Here is a 16,983-nt window from a genome sequence, read left to right as displayed (position 1 = left end):
GATGTGCGCCTCCAACCAGTTCCACCGATTTGGAAAAGCGACACAAATAATTTACCACACTGACGCTTTGCGACGACTGTTGTCGCCTAGTCTTCCTGTCCAGCCGTTTACACCAATAGGTGCCTCTGTATGTAACTTCATTCGTCTGGTATGCCTTGATAGGCATCCAAAGTGCACTTCTATGACGTCAAGTTACCCTTTTATCGCATCGGCGGGCATGGACCTCACAAACACTGTTTTGACCGACAGAGCCAATAGCATTGGACAAGCGCACCTGCGTCTGCCCCTTCATCGACGTGATCGACTTCGAGGACTTTCAATACCGGGCGCAGGATGAGGGCGCGCGAGGCGCCTTCGACTGGGAGTTTTTCTACAAACGGCTGGATCTGCTGCCCCAGGACAAGGCCAACATGCCCGAGCCGTTCCCGTGAGCAGTCATCACGCCACTGGAAGGCCGCTGGGATGCTGCTGATAGCGATTAGGGACTGTCTGGCACAATGGCTGCTTGCCACATATGGCGCCGGAGTGCTCAGCAGAGGCTGCAGTACGCCGTGCATCATGTTCGGGACGGGAGCGCTGCGGAGATGGTGCGGCGCCGGAGTGCTCAGCAGGGGCTGCATCTACGCCGGGAATCACGTTCGGGACGGGAGCGCTGCGGAGATGGTGCGGCGCCGGACCGTGACTGACGGTGGCATAGTAACATTGCCGTGTGTTGTACTGTGGTCTGTCCACTAACGCTGAGGCAGGTCCCGGTCTCCTGTGGTCTGTCCACCAACGCTGAGGCAGGTCCCGGTCTCCTGTGGTCTGCCCACTAGCGCTGAGGCAGGTCCCGGTCTCCTGTGGTCTGTCCACCAACGCTAAGGCAGGTCCCGGTCTCCTGTGGTCTGTCCACCAACGCTGAGGCAGGTCCCGGTCTCCTGCGGTCTGTCCACCAACGCTGAGGCAGGCCCCGGTCTGCTGTGTTCTGTCCACGAACGCTGAGGCAGGTCCCGGTCTCCTGTGGTCTGTCCACGAACGCTGAGGCAGGTCCCGGTCTCCTGTGGTCTGTCCACTAACGCTGAGGCAGGCCCCGGTCTGCTGTGGTCTGTCCACTAACGCTGAGGCAGGACCCCGTCAGCCCGTGTCGGGACGCTGCGATCTCCTGCTAAGCCATGTTCTCGCGATGTGATCCGCTTCAGCCCATGGCTTCACGCCCTGGTCTGTTCAGTGGGTTCTCACTCGTGCCTTGGTCCCGGTCAGCCCGTGTGTCACCTTCGGCGGTGTTGCTCCCCCCCCCCCCCCCCCCCCCCCCCCCCCCCCCCCCCTGGGACGCGGTGTCTTACGCTGCGGTCGCCGTCGTGAGTCCGCACTCTCATGCACTCTCCGCACTTTCTTTCCGTGGTGGTGACATCACCGTATGGCGTGCGCAGGTCTCTGGTGATGGCCGGCGCCGTGGTGTCCGTGGTGGTGACATCACCGTATGGCGTGCGCAGGTCTCTGGTGATGGCCGGCGCCGTGGTGTCCGTGGTTGTGATATCGCCGTATGGTGTGCGCAGGTCTCTGGTGATGGCCGGCGCCGTGGTGTCCGTGGTTGTGATATCGCCGTATGGTGTGCGCAGGTCTCCGGTGATGGCCGGCGCCGTGGTGTCCGTGGTGGTGACATCACCGTATGGCGTGCGCAGGTCTCTGGTGATGGCCGGCGCCGTGGTGTCCGTGGTTGTGATATCGCCGTATGGTGTGCGCAGGTCTCTGGTGATGGCCGGCGCCGTGGTGTCCGTGGTTGTGATATCGCCGTATGGTGTGCGCAGGTCTCCGGTGATGGCCGGCGCCGTGGTGTCCGTGGTGGTGACATCACCGTATGGCGTGCGCAGGTCTCTGGTGATGGCCGGCGCCGTGGTGTCCGTGGTTGTGATATCGCCGTATGGTGTGCGCAGGTCTCCGGTGATGGCCGGCGCCGTGGTGTCCGTGGTTGTGATATCGCCGTATGGTATGCGCAGGTCTCCGGTGATGGCCGGTGGCTTGTTCGCCATATCGCGCGACTTCTTCTGGGAGTTGGGCGGCTACGATCCAGAGCTGGACATCTGGGGCGGCGAGCAGTACGAACTCTCGTTCAAGGTCGGTGCTGCCGTCGCTGGGGTTCGGCGCCGAGCGAGACGGGCCGCGCTGCCGTGATGGGTCCGGACAGTGTGACCACTCTAGCTGATGTCCCCCTGAGGCTCGGTACCGAGGAGCGCGGGCCGCCCGGCGGTGACAGGTGCGGGCAGTGTGACCACTCTAGCTGATGTCCCCCTGAGGCTCGGTACCGAGGAGCGCGGGCCGCCCGGCGGTGACAGGTGCGGGCAGTGTGACCACTCTAGCTGATGTCCCCCTGGGGTTCGGTGCCGAGCAGGACGGACCGCCCGGCGGTGACAGGTGCGGGCAGTGTGACCACTCTAGCTGATGTCCCCCTGAGGCTCGGTACCGAGGAGCGCGGGCCGCCCGGCGGTGACAGGTGCGGGCAGTGTGACCACTCTAGCTGATGTCCCCCTGAGGCTCGGTACCGAGGAGCGCGGGCCGCCCGGCGGTGACAGGTGCGGGCAGTGTGACCACTCTAGCTGATGTCCCCCTGAGGCTCGGTACCGAGGAGCGCGGGCCGCCCGGCGGTGACAGGTGCGGGCAGTGTGACCACTCTAGCTGATGTCCCCCTGAGGCTCGGTACCGAGGAGCGCGGGCCGCCCGGCGGTGACAGGTGCGGGCAGTGTGACCACTCTAGCTGATCGATGAATCCGTATGAGCCGTACGCTATGTGCTACGTAATAATGAATCACAGCACATTTTAATGTTATTGCTGCACAATGCGCAGCACAAATTCATTTCCCAATTCCAGGAAGGGCGATTTTGTTGCCAAGGTAAAAATACCCATGTCGATCCAGGGAATAGTAAAGTCACCAGATGACTTCCGTGAGATAGACCATATATTGCAGCTGCTTCTTGTGTGTGTGTATCCAAGACGCTGTTAATGTTTTTCTATATCTGTTCATTAGTCCCTTGTTTTGGTCGCTAAGTAAATAATGCATAAATCAATCAAATAAATTGAGGGACTCAAGAGACCGTTGCCTGTTTCATTCCAGATCTGGATGTGTGGAGGCCAGATGTTGGATGCTCCCTGCTCGAGGATCGGACATGTTTACAGAAAGTTCGCCCCATTTCCCAATCCCAGAAAGGACGATTTTGTCGCCAAGGTATAACTTCATGTCGATGTTAGGAACAGTAAAGTCACTGGATGGGTTCCGTCAGATAGACCGTACGTTGCAGACAGTGTATATCCGAGACGCCGTTAATGTTTTTTTGATCGCTGCACTAGTCCCTGGTCTCAACGTTAGTGATTTTAAGGTGAACGGTAAGATCATTGAAGATGAGAACTGTCCGATGGTTATTTCTTGTACAGCAGCGCTTCATCTCGGAGGCTGGGCGGGCGCTCCGCTGAACCAGGCGTGTGTCGTCACCGTCGCCTGTCGCGAAGCGTGCTCACCGGCATCGTCTCCGCAGAACTACCGGCGCGTGGCCGATGTGTGGATGGACGACTACGCCAAGTACCTGTACAAGCGACGGCCGCACTACCAGCGCGTGGACCCGGGCGACCTGGCACCGCAGCGGGCTATCCGCGAGCGGCTCAAGTGTCGCTCCTTTCAGTGGTTCATGGACACGGTAGCGTTCGACCTGGTGAAGAAGTATCCACCCATCGAGCCAGGCGACATCGCGCACGGCGAGGTGGGTCGAGTCACAGCGGCCACGGACTGCGCCGGGGCTGGGCCGCCGGGAAGGGCCGCTGTCGGTGCTCGGTGACAGGGCCGCCCTGACCTACCATAGGGTGACTCGATAAATAAACTCGAATTAATGCGGAGTCGAGCCACCCGTATTGCCTTTTTGGAGGCCAGCAGTGTTCCATTTCGTATGCATACGGAATTTAGCTACTGAATGAGCATCCGTTGCTGCATGTGGTGTTCAGTAGCAATTTCGTATGCAGCTCGTGGATTCCTCGGCTGTGTACCCCGCATCAGTCGTGTCGGTCAGTCCGGTTGAGCCTCGAGGTACATGCACCCCACCAGCGCTGACGGAAGGCTTTCTTCCCCGTCGTCTTCAGATCCGCAGTGTGGCAGACCCTTCACTGTGCGTGGACACGCGCTTCAAGCCGCACTCGCAGCGCTTCGGCATGGAGAAATGCATGAAAGACGAGCCGGGCCTGGGCGGCGAGCAGACGTTCCACCTGACCTGGCGCAAGGACCTACGCGCCGGCCAGCGCCCCCTCTGCTGGGACGTGCCCGGCGGCGACCAGCAGGCGCCCGTCTTCGTCTGGGACTGCCACGGCCAGCAAGGCAACCAGTTCTGGACCTATGACACGGTGAGCCGGCCGCTGCGATCGGCTGCCGCTCAGCTGTCGCTCAGCTGCCGCTCAGCCTGCTGGGATCCGTGTGACGTGCGCGCTACTGGCCGAGGGGCCGGTGGGCTAGAGCCGTCCTATTTATTCAGCCGTGCCCGGCATGGGATGCCGTTTGCGGCAGCCTGTTTTACTTTTTACTCGGGGCAGAGGGCTTCACTTGAGGTTCATATGCGTAAAATGCATCCGTTCATTATCGTTACTGGCATATGCATCCATACGCCTACACATCTCGTCATATGCGCACACTTGATTGCCATTTGTTCATCATTTAGCAGTGGCATTGTCATTGCCATGTACAGCCCTTGTCATAACTGCCAGATACATCCCTTGTCATAACGGCTACCATAAATATAGCACTAGTTGTACTCATCGTCAGTGGAGACTGTGGTTCGGCTCCATGTGATCCCGCGTGGTTGTGTCTGTTGTATCCTATGTCCGGAAGTCGTTAACCACAAGAAATATTTCACTTTTGGGATAATGTACCGTTTGGGGTGGTAAATTTGCGCGCCCGCGTGGTTTTTCCGCTCAGCTGTCAGTCTGCGGTTGTTGAATTCCGTTGGCGCAGATAAAGATCCCAGCTGGTTACTGCTGGGTGTCGGTCCCTGACCGGGGCACTGTGACCGGTGTCGCCGGGTCGGGTCCATGTCTTCTGGCAACGACTCTCCTCCCGGCCGCAGAAGCACCAGTGGCTGGTGCACGCTGGCAGCCGCCGGTGCCTGGACGGCAGCCCCGAGCGGCGCGAGATATACGTCAGTCGCTGCGACCCGAAGGCGCGCACCCAGCGCTGGACCTTCGAGCACTTCAACGCCACCGAGCTGGCCAAGATCTCGTACTGAGCCGCCGGCCGCTGCCGCCGGGCGGCGCTGTGATAGCGCGTGCCTTACTCGATGGGACGGGCTCCTGACAGTGATCGTCGATGGCCCGACGCTCGAGGGGACTGCCGCGGACTGCTCCCGAGACTCTGCGAGACTTGCTGTGATTATTGCTCTCCCCGGCGCCGTCGGTCGGCGTTGGGATCTGCCGGATGCTGGGTCGCTCTGCCATTACTACGTGCCAGTGAATGCTTATTAAATTTATCATTGTTTCAAATCGGCGATGCGCGTCGTGGGTGTGTGATCTTGTCAGATAGCATGACCCGTGTTCGGACTGTAAGGTGGAGACCAGTTGCAGTGTCTTACCAGCTCATGGGCGGGAGCTAAATCACCTGCTGCGAGGGGAATGTTCCAAAACGTGAACCTAAGCAAAGAGCTGCTATCATTTTTCCGATTCCGCTGCCGACGCACTTGACCTCATTTTCAGCGGCTGACTTAAAAGTTGTGCTGTTTGCTGAGGGCATCTGCTGTCCTGACTGCTTGCGTAGCGTGATAAGACTCAATGACAACAAGCTCCAGTCTTCGATTATTTAAACGCCGACTTGGTGAGGGGCCCTTTTTTGAGTGCCTTGTTTTCTTCGTGGTCTGTTTTGTCATCAGTGATTGTGCCATGGAGTAGTAGTCGATATGTGGCCTTTCAGCGGCCAGATTTTATCCGTAGATTAATAGTGCAAGTTCTGATTTTATCCGAGTACCTAAATTTTTTGCCGTGTATGTCGCGTTTTTGCCGTCCATGATTTGTACCAAATGGTGCGTTTGCGAGGGGTCAGTGTTTGCACACCGCACTGCTGTGTCCATTCCACGTGATCTACCGCGATCACTCACTGCATTCCGTGTGGTCGGCACGCGGCGCCCGCGCCGCGCGGCCCGGTCAGCTCGTGACCGTGCGGCGGCCGCCGGCGGCGCCGTGATGTAACCGTGACTCGAGCTGAGGCGGTTCCAAATTTCCTCGTGGCGAGTGGTGTGCGTTTGGGCATTATTGGGTTTGGTGGGGTTCGGGGGTTGGTTGGCTGCTGCCATAACTCGGGCCATCTTTGGTCCGGTGGTCCGGGTGGCCCGCTCGTTGTTGTAGTCGTAGGATCATGGGATGTGAGTTGGGGTCCAATCTTCTGTAAAAATCGCTGGTGCTGTGCCTGCGGTGTGGGACGGTCGGCGCCGGGCTGCTCAGATGGATGCTTAATCGACGAAGGCTCAGGTAGAGTACCTCGAGCTGGTGGAGCGCATTCTGCGCTTAGTATGTTACAGGAGCTGCCGTGAGGTGCTGCCGTCGGCGGAGAGTGGGAAGTTCCTCTGGTGTCGTGCGTGACGCGGCGTGCGTGCTCGGTGCTTCTCGTCTGCCATTGCGATGTGAGCCGGCAACCCCGGTGTGTGCGAGGTGCAATACTGCGAAGGTTGTCTATGCAGGTTACGAATCCGTCACAAAGATGGCCCCGTCGCGGTGCCAGCGCGTGGTTGTCACGCGCCGTTATCAGGTTCAGTGCCGTAGCGTTGTCACGGTGTCAGCTCCAGCCCCTGGCAAGATGGTCGTCGAGCGTCGACACCATGCCGTTCCACTCACGCAGGTACACTGCTTTTTTGCTATTTCCCACTCAACTGTTTGCTCAAATCCAGGATGCGGAATAAAAGCGTCAGTTGGACCGATTTTCCTGAGCGGTGTTATGCGACAAACATTTTAGCGGTGAACTTAGTAATGAGTTGTGATTCTTGCTGAAGAGTTATGGGGGCTGTTGTTATAAATGTGGTTCATTTGGCTGACATGAAACATCGCTGCATGCTATTACCGGGGGTACAATAGTGCTGCCGATCAAGAAATGTTAGCGCCGTGGGTGCCGGATTAACGCCTCTTCTCCCCCCCCCCCCTGCCCCTTGCATGAGGTACGGATGCGCTGGAGGCTGAAATTCGCTTGTTGCGCGGAAAGTACGCCCGTCGCCTCCGTATTTTTTAGCACCGCCTTGAGAAAATGCTATACAATGGAACCCCGTGCGTCGCAATTTTCAATATCGCTTGAGGGAGTCAGCAACAATTCAGCTGCGCCTGCTGTCGGCGGGCCTTAACGCAATAATGACCAACGAAATCCAGTTTGGAGGACTGATCTGATGGTGACGCACGATGCGCGGTGTGGATGGATCTCGACGTAACAGTGACGGACGGATTTAAGGGGTGGGACAAAGCGCATAGCAGCCATGGACGAATGTGGTGGTGGTGGGCCTAATGGTAGCCGGTCAACAGCCAGGCTACGTTGGTAGGGTATGATGGTATGGACAGATCAGCCTGACAAGACAGGCCACATGCACGACAGGTCTGGCTCATTTGTGAATCGTCGAGATCTCGCTGCACCCGCTAGGTAGGCTTGAATCATTGTGTATGGATCATTCATTGCATTACCTCGAGAAAAACAACAACAAATTGGTCAAAGGAGCACACGGGGTATTGGTGCATCGGGGGCGGCAAGGTGTGTGTCCGCAGTCATGCCTTAGACGGTAATGATCGCAGGCACGGCCAACAGAGCGTAAGCTGGCCAGCTGATGTCCCGCGCTTAAAACTAAACCATCGGTGCACTTGCCCGCACTAGAAAAACGGGCTGGACGAATCGGGGGAGCCCGGGCAGCTACACCAAGACCTTCAGTGCCTTCGTCATGTGTGTGAGAAGCGTCTCGTCGCATAACGCAGGCAACTTATAGTTAATGCTTAAGCTAGTGGCATAAATGCTAAACAATTGATCATTTCGAAACATGGTTGGAGGCGCTGGAATAATCAAATTCAGTATCTCAGATAATACAAGGTTCATACAGGAGAGGGCCGCACAGGTCCACGCACCATAGCAGCAGACATCTGAACCACGTCGCTGATGCCGGACCTGCTGGCACCGGCGACACGGTCTGGTCGGGACAGCCGGGCTTATAATCGAGCATCCAGTCAGGATATCCGGTACATCTGCAGCGCCCAATCCGGGCAACAGTGAACTGGACTGGCTGGACCATTCGCTGGCTACCATCGGCATCGCCCGGAGCCTGTCACGCACCGAGGGCTGGTGCAGGTCACTAGCGCGGCCAGTGCCGGGCCCGTTCACCTTCACGGCCGGGCCTCTCCCCCCCCCCCCCCCCGCAACAGCAGGCCGTTGGTGCGCCGCTCGCGCGGCGTGTCTCACGCGCCGTTAGTTTTGATTCGTCTGGCACGGGGCGGCCATGCCCGGTCGGTTTTGTGGCGCGCCAAGGCGGTCACCGGCGTGAGAGCGTCCAATTCATGAGACTAGATGACCCGGCCCGGGTCGGGCGACGTGGCGGCCGCTGAATTAGCTGGCCAGTCGGGCGACCGGTCGCAGCGCCAACAGCTGGCGCAGAAGACCCAGCAGCGCCACCCAGACGGCACGCACGCGGCTGGAGCGAGCCGCTAGCGCCCGCCACGCCAGCAGGAATAGGAGCAGACGCGACGCGTGGTGCAGGTAGTACATCCTGCCGGCAGGACGGGAGGTTAGCGGCCGGTCGGCACTCATCTCAGGCAGCCGGCGTGCAGGGCTAGGTCGGTCAGCCGGTGCGCAGGGTCACGTCAGGTGTGACGCTACGCAAGGTCACGTCAGCCAACCCGTGCGCATGGCCACGTCAGCCGACCCGTGCGCAGGGCCACGTCAGCCAGCCGGTGCGCAGGGTCACGTCAGGCAGCCCGTGCGCAGGGTCACGTCACGTCTGACGTTTCGCCGCGTTATGACCATCGGATCCGGCGGTCCATGCGGATTTCGCAGCACGCTGGGCTTCCACTAGTCGCCAGAGGTGGGGCTGGCGTCTCCCACTCACATGCGCATGTGGCGCCGTGCCTGCTCCAGTCGGTCGTCCTCCTTCAGGATGAAACGGCGCACGCCGTTACAGTAAGTCGCCATGTAGCTCTGCCAGTCCAGGTCCTGCGAAATGGACCGTCACTCGGTGAACCGCCGGCGACACGCGCTGGGCGCCTTACTAAGCCGCTTATGTAAGCCGTTTTGGTACAGCGGTGGTGGTGAAAGGCTTTCCCTCTCACATATGGTGCCGGCGGAGAACACCTAATGGAACTGACGGCTCCGTCAAACGCCACGCAGGCCGCGTATTCAACAAACCGCGGATGACGAGATTGTGTACTGCGGAATGGAAATGACAAACAAGTGTCGTAGCGTCAATCAGACTGCAATCGAAAAGACATTCATATGGTCTCGAATGCGTTGTTTCTTCTTTTCGTAGACGGAACAGATGGCCATAATGCGTACTGGAAAATAGGAATAACGAACGAGTGTCACAGCTCCGATCTGTTGGCGGTGGAATGGTCATGTATGTGAGCTCAGAGGCGTTGTTTCTCTTTTCGCGGACTGAATACTGCCCTTCGGTCGCATGTCACTGTGCCCCTCAAGAATACCCACTCAGCATGTAGTTTACGCAGGACACCTGGCATACATGTGACATGCGTATGGAATGATGCGTATGAGAAAGAGACCTTTTGAGAAGACGTATAGGACACCGCAGTTTAGCTTAATCATTTTTTTAAAACGTGATCTGTGATTCCTAGTACTGCTGAGGAGCATCCCGAAAATAGAACAATTTCAATCCAGTGATTATGGCAAACGCTGTGACTGCACAGGTACAGGACGTTCCCGGCAAAGGGACGCGAATTTAACTAACGCATATTTCAGACGCTAAGTCCCATTGCAACGCGAATAATGCATCGACATCAAGAACATTCGCTGATGTTGCGCATCGGCCAACGGCCATCGGCCCTATGTCACTCTTTTTTTGTCTCCTACAATGAGATTAATATTGGTCCCAACAGCCCACTGAGTCCAACAAAGCCCTCTGAGCTTAAGGACCAACGACGCCTCAATCGTTGAAAGAGCACTAGGCGGCGCACTTTTCGCTGGCAGCGATGTGCTTCGCGAACCTCAGTGAAAGCCTTGGTAGACCACAAATGGTAAGTTCGGCTGTCGACTTCGCCGTTTAAATAAAAGTGCGCCGCGCCGCCAAACTAGATCTGGTCTATGAACGATTGGTTAGATTCGCATGAGCCATGGAACCAGGCATCGAAGCGCATGCGCGCATTGTAATCGGCTGGTGGGAACTTCACGCTTGAGGTTACCCTGAAAGCGAACAGACTGAGCCCTTACCTTGCCAGTTCAACGCAGTGACCTTGCTACATTCCTCACCCGGGCCGACGTATGGATCTGTGAAGCCCCGCAGCCAGATCATTCATGCTTTTCCAATCTCGGTCAACGGTCTCTTGGCTCGTTTCTTCGGGCTGACGCTGCCAGTCGGGTTTCAACGCTGCTGTTTACGATAAACTTTCCTCATGGCGTCAAACAGCGTTTTGGTGATCGTGTTTTTTGGTGTTTTAACCTGCCATATAAACTACTTTTCGTGTCTCAGTGCTGTTTTTTTCAGTGCTGCTGCAAATCCTGAGGTCGGATTTTGCTTAGCACAACCAATTCACTAGCTTTACCGTCTCGTCTTCTATGCACGATGTCATGGTGTCTCCAGGAGCGCTTGGACATGAAACAAGGCATTGAGATGGCTTTCAGAAGCCATGTGATTCGTGCTGCCGTTTCCTATGCAGAGAGCCACTCCCTGAGGAAATCTGTCCGTGTTTCTTGGAACTCCCGGCACCTTTCAAGAGGCGCATTTGTCTATGCATGTCTTCCAAGAAGGTGCGGATGCTTCCGGGCCAACGCCATCAACGGAGTCATCCACCTGTGCGTTTCGTTTTGTTTGCGTCCCGTAGCTGAGTCACTTAAGGATATTGCGTCATCGATTTTGTCATCATGTAGCTTGGTGTCACGCAGGCACGACGATTCCCGCTTATGTAACAGGTGCGCAACACCGGCAACACCATTCTGGCGCTGCAAAACACAGCTCATTATTTCGTCTGAGCACGTCCGACTGCTCCGGCCCGCCGCACCGGCGCCCAGTCATGCCCGTGCGGTGGTTCGGGCGCCGCCAGCAGCGGCGGAGACGGCCGAGTGCCGGTACCCACGGCATCAGTGGGCGCCGCCCGACGGTCAACAGACACAGCCGTGGTGCATCACTGACTCATGGCTGTAACGGCGTGAGCGATCGCCCAGCCGGCTGGCCCAATGACCGGCAGTGCAAGAGGAAAGTCAGACTAGAAGAAAGCTCCCCAGTGAGAACTTCTCAAAAGGTCGTGCTCTCGGCACTCACCGTCGGGAGTCAAAATGGGACCATTAGGCTGCTTTGCATTTCAAGGCGTGTGGGACCGATGTCCTTTGAGCTGCGTCATTTCCATCACAAACGCAATGCAGGCCAACTTCCTGCCATTTAAAGGCTAGAACACTTATATTATGGCGCAACTACTCTGTGTCATCCACGGCCCACCTGCGTGTTCACCTACCTTCAGCTGAAAATGAAACTCTTCGCGGTCGTCCTCCGACATCTGGTCCAACAGCCACGAGACGTTGTTAGTCTTGAACGTCCACTGGTGCGTGAGGAAGTACGCTAGGCAGCCCGAGGCCTTCAGCATTTTCTTGTGTACCCGCACCAGACTGAAGGACACAGAAAACACCACGATGACCTAAAGTGCAGCTCGAAGCGCTGGGTAACGGCATTGACCATACTGCGCCGTTTTACAACGCGTTCCCACCAGAATGACAAATAACACGGGCACCAGCTGAGCGTTTGACCGTCTAGTGAAACCCACGCCATCGAAGCTGGCTAAAGCAGTCGTCATGATCATCGCATCAACCAAGGGTACATCTACTGCAAAACCCTGACGGCAAAACCTTGACGAGCGAGGCGCGTGAGGTGGCACTGCGAGCCAGTACAGGCTGTAGTGGCAGATGCTAACTCACATTGGTCTCTTGCCGAGCAGCATGACGACCGCGTCGACTATGTAGGCGGGCAGGAAGTGGCAGATGCCGACCCAGAAGTTGTTGAGTAGCGGCGAATTGGTGAAGGTGGCACCCGGGTACCAGATAACGTTGCGCATGGGGGTGCGTCGCAGCTCCTGGATGCCCCAGTTCAGCACCTGGTGCCAGTAGATGGGCCGGATGGTGCCGGACGAGCAGTTATACACCATCATCTCGCGCGGCCTGCCGGCACACAGGAGTGCATCATCAGCTATCGAGACCCGCCGAAGCAGAGCTACGTCCTTAGCCACCGCAGCCCACCCACAAAGACGTACGATCTTGCTACCGCGGCCCGCCGACCCCGGCGTACGTCCTCGACCCCTTCAGCCTGACGACATAGAGGTACGTCCTCCGTCTCTTCGGCCCACCGACACTGAGGTACGTTCTCCGTCCCATCGGTCTGCCGACAAGGAGGGGCCAGGTCGTGACCCGGGTGGGTCACACGTTAAAGCTCAGCTCCAAACCGCGTACCTGGTCGATCCGGCCAGCCACGGCCCGGCGGCCGCCAGCCGCCTGCCTGGACGGATCGTGAGTGCAGGCTGGCGTGGGACCGACCTGCGGTGGCGGCGTGCCAGCAGCTCCCCTTCCGTGTACGTTATACCAATGCGGCGCGAGGCAAGACCGGGCTCTGCTACTGGCGAGCTGCCCTTCCCTCGGTTAGTGTGACGCATTTCTAGGCGCTCGATAATGGTCTGTCCACCTGCAAACGGGTCTCCTTGGACGCGCGGCGTCTAGGAGGCCTCGCCACGGCGATGGCGAAAAGTGGTAAAGCCCCGCAGTGTGTTTAGATGTCACGATTGCCAGGAAAGCCATATCAGCAGACACGGAAATGCAATGGGAAACGCTTTGCTCAAGGTTCAAATGTTAAATGCGTCTCGCAAACATTACTTTGTGTTAAATATTGCTGATACGCGCATGTTGTTCTCTTCAACTCTCATCTAATAGCTGTCGGGAAATTGCTCTATGGATACCATTCTCTTCCGTCAGCGATGCAAATCGTCTGGCTGCAGCCGACCTTGGGTTGACGGCGGCGGCAGCCGGCGGAGCGCGCCGCCGCTCCCCGGCCGGCCGTGTAGACACTGTGACGGGGCGGCGCGACGCGGCCGCCGGCCCTCCCAGCAGGCCGGGCCGATCGGACGTGGAGGGTGCGCGCCTAACGATCGCTGCTGCTCACTTTCGGGCCCAGGCAGCCGGCGGCGTAACGGACGGGGATGTCACAGGCCTGCACGGCGCGGTGGGCGCCGACTCAGGCGCCTCTTTAGCAGCGGGCGAGGCTGGTCTCGCAAAGCTTGTAGCAAGGAAACTGCAACCAGAAGGTCGCCGCTAAGAGAGAGAGAGAGAGAGAGAGAGAGAGAGAGAGAGAGAGAGAGAGAGAGAGAGAGAGAGAGAGAGAGAGAGAGAGAGAGAGAGAGAGAGAGAGAGAGAGAGAGAGAGAGAGAGAGAGAGAGAGAGAGAGAGAGAGAGAGAGAGAGAGAGAGAGAGAGAGAGAGAGAGAGAGAGAGAGAGAGAGAGAGAGAGAGAGAGAGAGAGAGAGAGAGAGAGAGAGAGAGAGAGAGAGAGAGAGAGAGAGAGAGAGAGAGAGAGAGAGAGAGAGAGAGAGAGAGAGAGAGAGAGAGAGAGAGAGAGAGAGAGAGAGAGAGAGAGAGAGAGAGAGAGAGAGAGAGAGAGAGGAGAGAGAGAGAGAGAGAGAGAGAGAGAGAGAGAGAGGAGAGAGAGAGAGAGAGAGAGAGAGAGAGAGAGAGAGAGAGAGAGAGAGAGAGAGAGAGAGAGAGAGAGAGAGAGAGAGAGAGAGAGAGAGAGAGAGAAGAGAGAGAGAGAGAGAGAGAGAGAGAGAGAGAGAGAGAGAGAGAGAAGAGAGAGAGAGGAGAGAGAGAGAGAGAGAGAGAGAGAGAGAGAGAGAGAGAGAGAGAGGAGAGAGAGAGAGAGAGAGAGAGAAGAGAGAGAGAGAGAGAGAGAGAGAGAGAGAGAGAGAGAGAGAGAGAGAGAGAGAGAGAGAGAGAGAGAGGGAGAGAGAGAGAGAGAGAGAGAGAGAGAGAGAGAGATGTTTGCGTTTCAGGCCGTTTTCTGCGACCACATCCACAGCTAGTCAATTATCGGAGACTACCGCTGATATGTGAAGTCAAACACGATAGGTCACCCGGATTGTCCTGCAACAGCTGCAGCTCACTTAGCACGATCCGTGTAACACTATGGTTGGCACCTGACAACAAAACAGACATGGATGTGATTGGCGAGGCTATACTGCCATTTTCTATTAAAGCACTGTCAAGTGATTCTTGCAAAAGACCCAGGCGTCAAACGTAATTTACAACTTTACTTTGATCGGTGCTGAGTCTAGGTGTCATTTTTTGTTCGTGCCTGTCGTGAGGCGTCCGTGTAGCTCTTGTTACAAACAAACGCCTTGGGCTTCGGATAAAGCGCGGATACAGGTAAAGCGCAGGTCGGTATTACCTTCCTACAGACGTGATTGCCAATCACGTGCACGGCCCGGTCGTTCATCCACGATTTTGCATTTGTGTTTGGTAACTGTTGTGATAAAGAAAGCAAGCAGTTTCAAGCGGCGATCAGTTTTGTGCACGTGTCGTGTCTGCGAAACGAAAATTCGACAACACATCGGACGCATTTGGAGGACCAGGCTAGATTACCTCCAAGCAGTTACGGGTTTGTCACAACCTTAGGCTTATCCAGACTGTGCGCAGGTGAGCCAGGTCATCGTCTCCGGCCTCTCGTTTGATCAAAAGAAGTTGGATTTTCACACGAGATACAAGCGGCAGGCAGCTAAATCCGTTCCAAGGCTAGCAGACGATTTTTGCTTAAGATGCCTTGCATGCATAACAGGTTGCCTCTGCGTCTGTCAGGGGAAGAACATGGCTCTCTTGAAAAACACTTGAAAGTGTTCTTAAAAGGTCTTAAAATCTTACATAGCTGAGTTTTCGTGCAGTATTGTACCTTGAAACACAGCGTCTCACTGTTCGGCGTGCATACTTAGGAGTGATTGGACGACAGTGACCCTGCATAAGCTAAGCACTTTTTGCCCTTATTTTATGACACTGGGCTTAAAATAGGCACATTTTGTGTAGATGGTTGAAAGAAATACGACAGGCATATAAGCAAACTTCGTCAATTAATGTCAGCCTGTGTTGATTTCCCGTTGTCTGCCGCACAGAAACATTAGTTTTTCACCCCATTAGCATCGAAGACTGCTTTACACTGAGTGTGAAAGAATAGGGTCAGGTAAACCAGTTGGATGCTGTCCTTAGTCCTCTCCAATAATATAAAGGCAGCGACGCTGTGTCATTTCCCTTTGTACCGCACCGGCAGGCCGAGTCTGAGACAGCTGACTGACAGCTCGGTCTCAGAAAACAGACTTGATTGCACGACTGTGAGCAGGCCTTACCAACTGAGCACTCTAGTTCCTTCGTGGCACGGGCGGCGACGGATAATATGACACGACCGTCCCCTGCCGACCCCAGGCTGGTGGCGGACAGCCAGCAAGCAGAAGGCCAGCCGAAGGTCGCGCCGTGTCTGTGAGCTGCAGTTCGACGCCTGCGGCAGTACGTCCAGCCCCGGCGCTGGTCCGGTGCCAGTCGGCCCTGGGTGGAAAACCCCCGAACGTGCTCGTCCACTCCGTCCCACCCGGCAGCGCGGCCGTCCACCGGTCGCCCAGCCCCGAGGAGCGTACCCCACGCCCGCCCGTTCTCGAGGGCCGTTTTGTTTGCAGCTGAACATGCGAATGATTGTGCGGGCATGTGGACTCGCCCGCTGCACAACAGCACAGTGGCCGGCACCGCATGACAGCAGGCGTGAGAGCGGGCGGACAGGACAGCTCGGCGATGGCGGCTCTGCCCCAGCGGACTAGCTCCAGTCCACCCTTATTTAGCCTCTGATGAAGTTGTCGTCTCTTTAACAGGTTCAAACCTTTGAACTTTTCACAGGCTTTTTATCCAGTTTTGGGTATCATGGTGGTGGGAGCTTTGTGGTATCTTGGAAGGTTCCATATTTGAATACATTGAGGCAAATATAAAATATGATGGAAAAGCTTACTTGTAGCTAATGGTATGTTTTATGCGCAGAGGTTGCTTTAGATAAGAAAATTTTACCACTTATTTAATATACTCCTTTTGACACAAGGAGAGCATTTCAGCTGATCATGTACTTCAGTACATGAAGGTGTCATGTAGATATATGTGGGTGGTATAAACGACACCGGCCATTACACCAGTTGACGGCTAATTTTCTTTAAGACTGACAGAATCCAGCGAGGCGATTTTGCATAAAATGATACTTTGTACGACCGTTTCGAAGCGGAGGCTCACACTGTAAACAACACGGCCGTTTGGTTGTGATCTTTACGACTTAACAGAATCGCACAATGCGACCGTTACAACCAGGGCGTAATTTCACAAAATGAGCGGGGCTGAAAAGAAAAAATGACCCAGTATATCTTTAGAATATGCCAACAAACATATTTATCCATGGATTTTGCACACTTTCTTCCCAAAGTTGGGGGGGGGGGGGGCGGGGGGGGCTGAAGCCCTCAATTGAATAGGAAACTACACCCCTGACCCCAACTCCGGCAAGACCACTGCTTGCGGTCACGTCCAGCATCACATTTGGTTTGGGTTGTGTTAAAGTGCAAGACATGTGCGGACTAGCAGCTAACGACTCATTATCAGGAATGTCGGTCCCTGCACGGCCACGTGGTCGATGCGTGCGAACAGACGCGTGACACATGCAAAGGATTGAGAGGAGGGGCAGCGCACAGTTTTGGTTCCCCTTCACCACGCACCGCCGTGAGTCCGACGTTAATTCAACAAAGCTTGTGGGTGCATCAGCT

At 56.3% G+C, this 16,983-nt stretch overlaps 2 protein-coding genes across 8 annotated transcripts in view; one reads left to right on the top strand and one right to left on the bottom strand.

Annotated features, from left to right (window-relative positions):
• LOC119092611 (N-acetylgalactosaminyltransferase 6) overlaps positions 1–6,913 on the top strand; it is a 50,890-nt gene extending 43,977 nt beyond the window's left edge. For all 7 annotated transcript variants that reach the window (XM_037215567.1, XM_037215569.1, XM_037215573.1 and 4 more), the window contains 6 exons: positions 250–427; positions 1,977–2,094; positions 3,090–3,200; positions 3,508–3,729; positions 4,103–4,360; positions 5,077–6,913. In XM_037215567.1, the coding sequence (XP_037071462.1) occupies positions 250–427; positions 1,977–2,094; positions 3,090–3,200; positions 3,508–3,729; positions 4,103–4,360; positions 5,077–5,235 (1,046 nt within the window). In that variant the 3' untranslated portion in view covers positions 5,236–6,913. The remainder of the gene's footprint in view (positions 1–249; positions 428–1,976; positions 2,095–3,089; positions 3,201–3,507; positions 3,730–4,102; positions 4,361–5,076) is intronic.
• Positions 6,914–7,629: 716 nt separating this feature from the next.
• Positions 7,630–16,983, bottom strand: part of LOC119092610 (putative fatty acyl-CoA reductase CG5065) — a 40,105-nt gene continuing 30,751 nt past the window's right edge. The window contains exons 7-10 of the mRNA XM_037215566.1: positions 12,090–12,329; positions 11,633–11,783; positions 9,064–9,167; positions 7,630–8,724 (exon numbers count right to left, since the gene is read on the bottom strand). Coding sequence (XP_037071461.1) covers positions 8,565–8,724; positions 9,064–9,167; positions 11,633–11,783; positions 12,090–12,329 — 655 coding nt within the window. The 3' untranslated portion in view covers positions 7,630–8,564. The remainder of the gene's footprint in view (positions 8,725–9,063; positions 9,168–11,632; positions 11,784–12,089; positions 12,330–16,983) is intronic.

This window comes from Pollicipes pollicipes, unplaced genomic scaffold (genome assembly GCF_011947565.3).
Source record: "Pollicipes pollicipes isolate AB1234 unplaced genomic scaffold, Ppol_2.1 Scaffold_3447;HRSCAF=4054_pilon_pilon_pilon, whole genome shotgun sequence".
NCBI lineage: Eukaryota > Metazoa > Arthropoda > Thecostraca > Pollicipedomorpha > Pollicipedidae > Pollicipes > Pollicipes pollicipes.
This window is presented reverse-complemented; position numbering and strand designations above follow the sequence as displayed.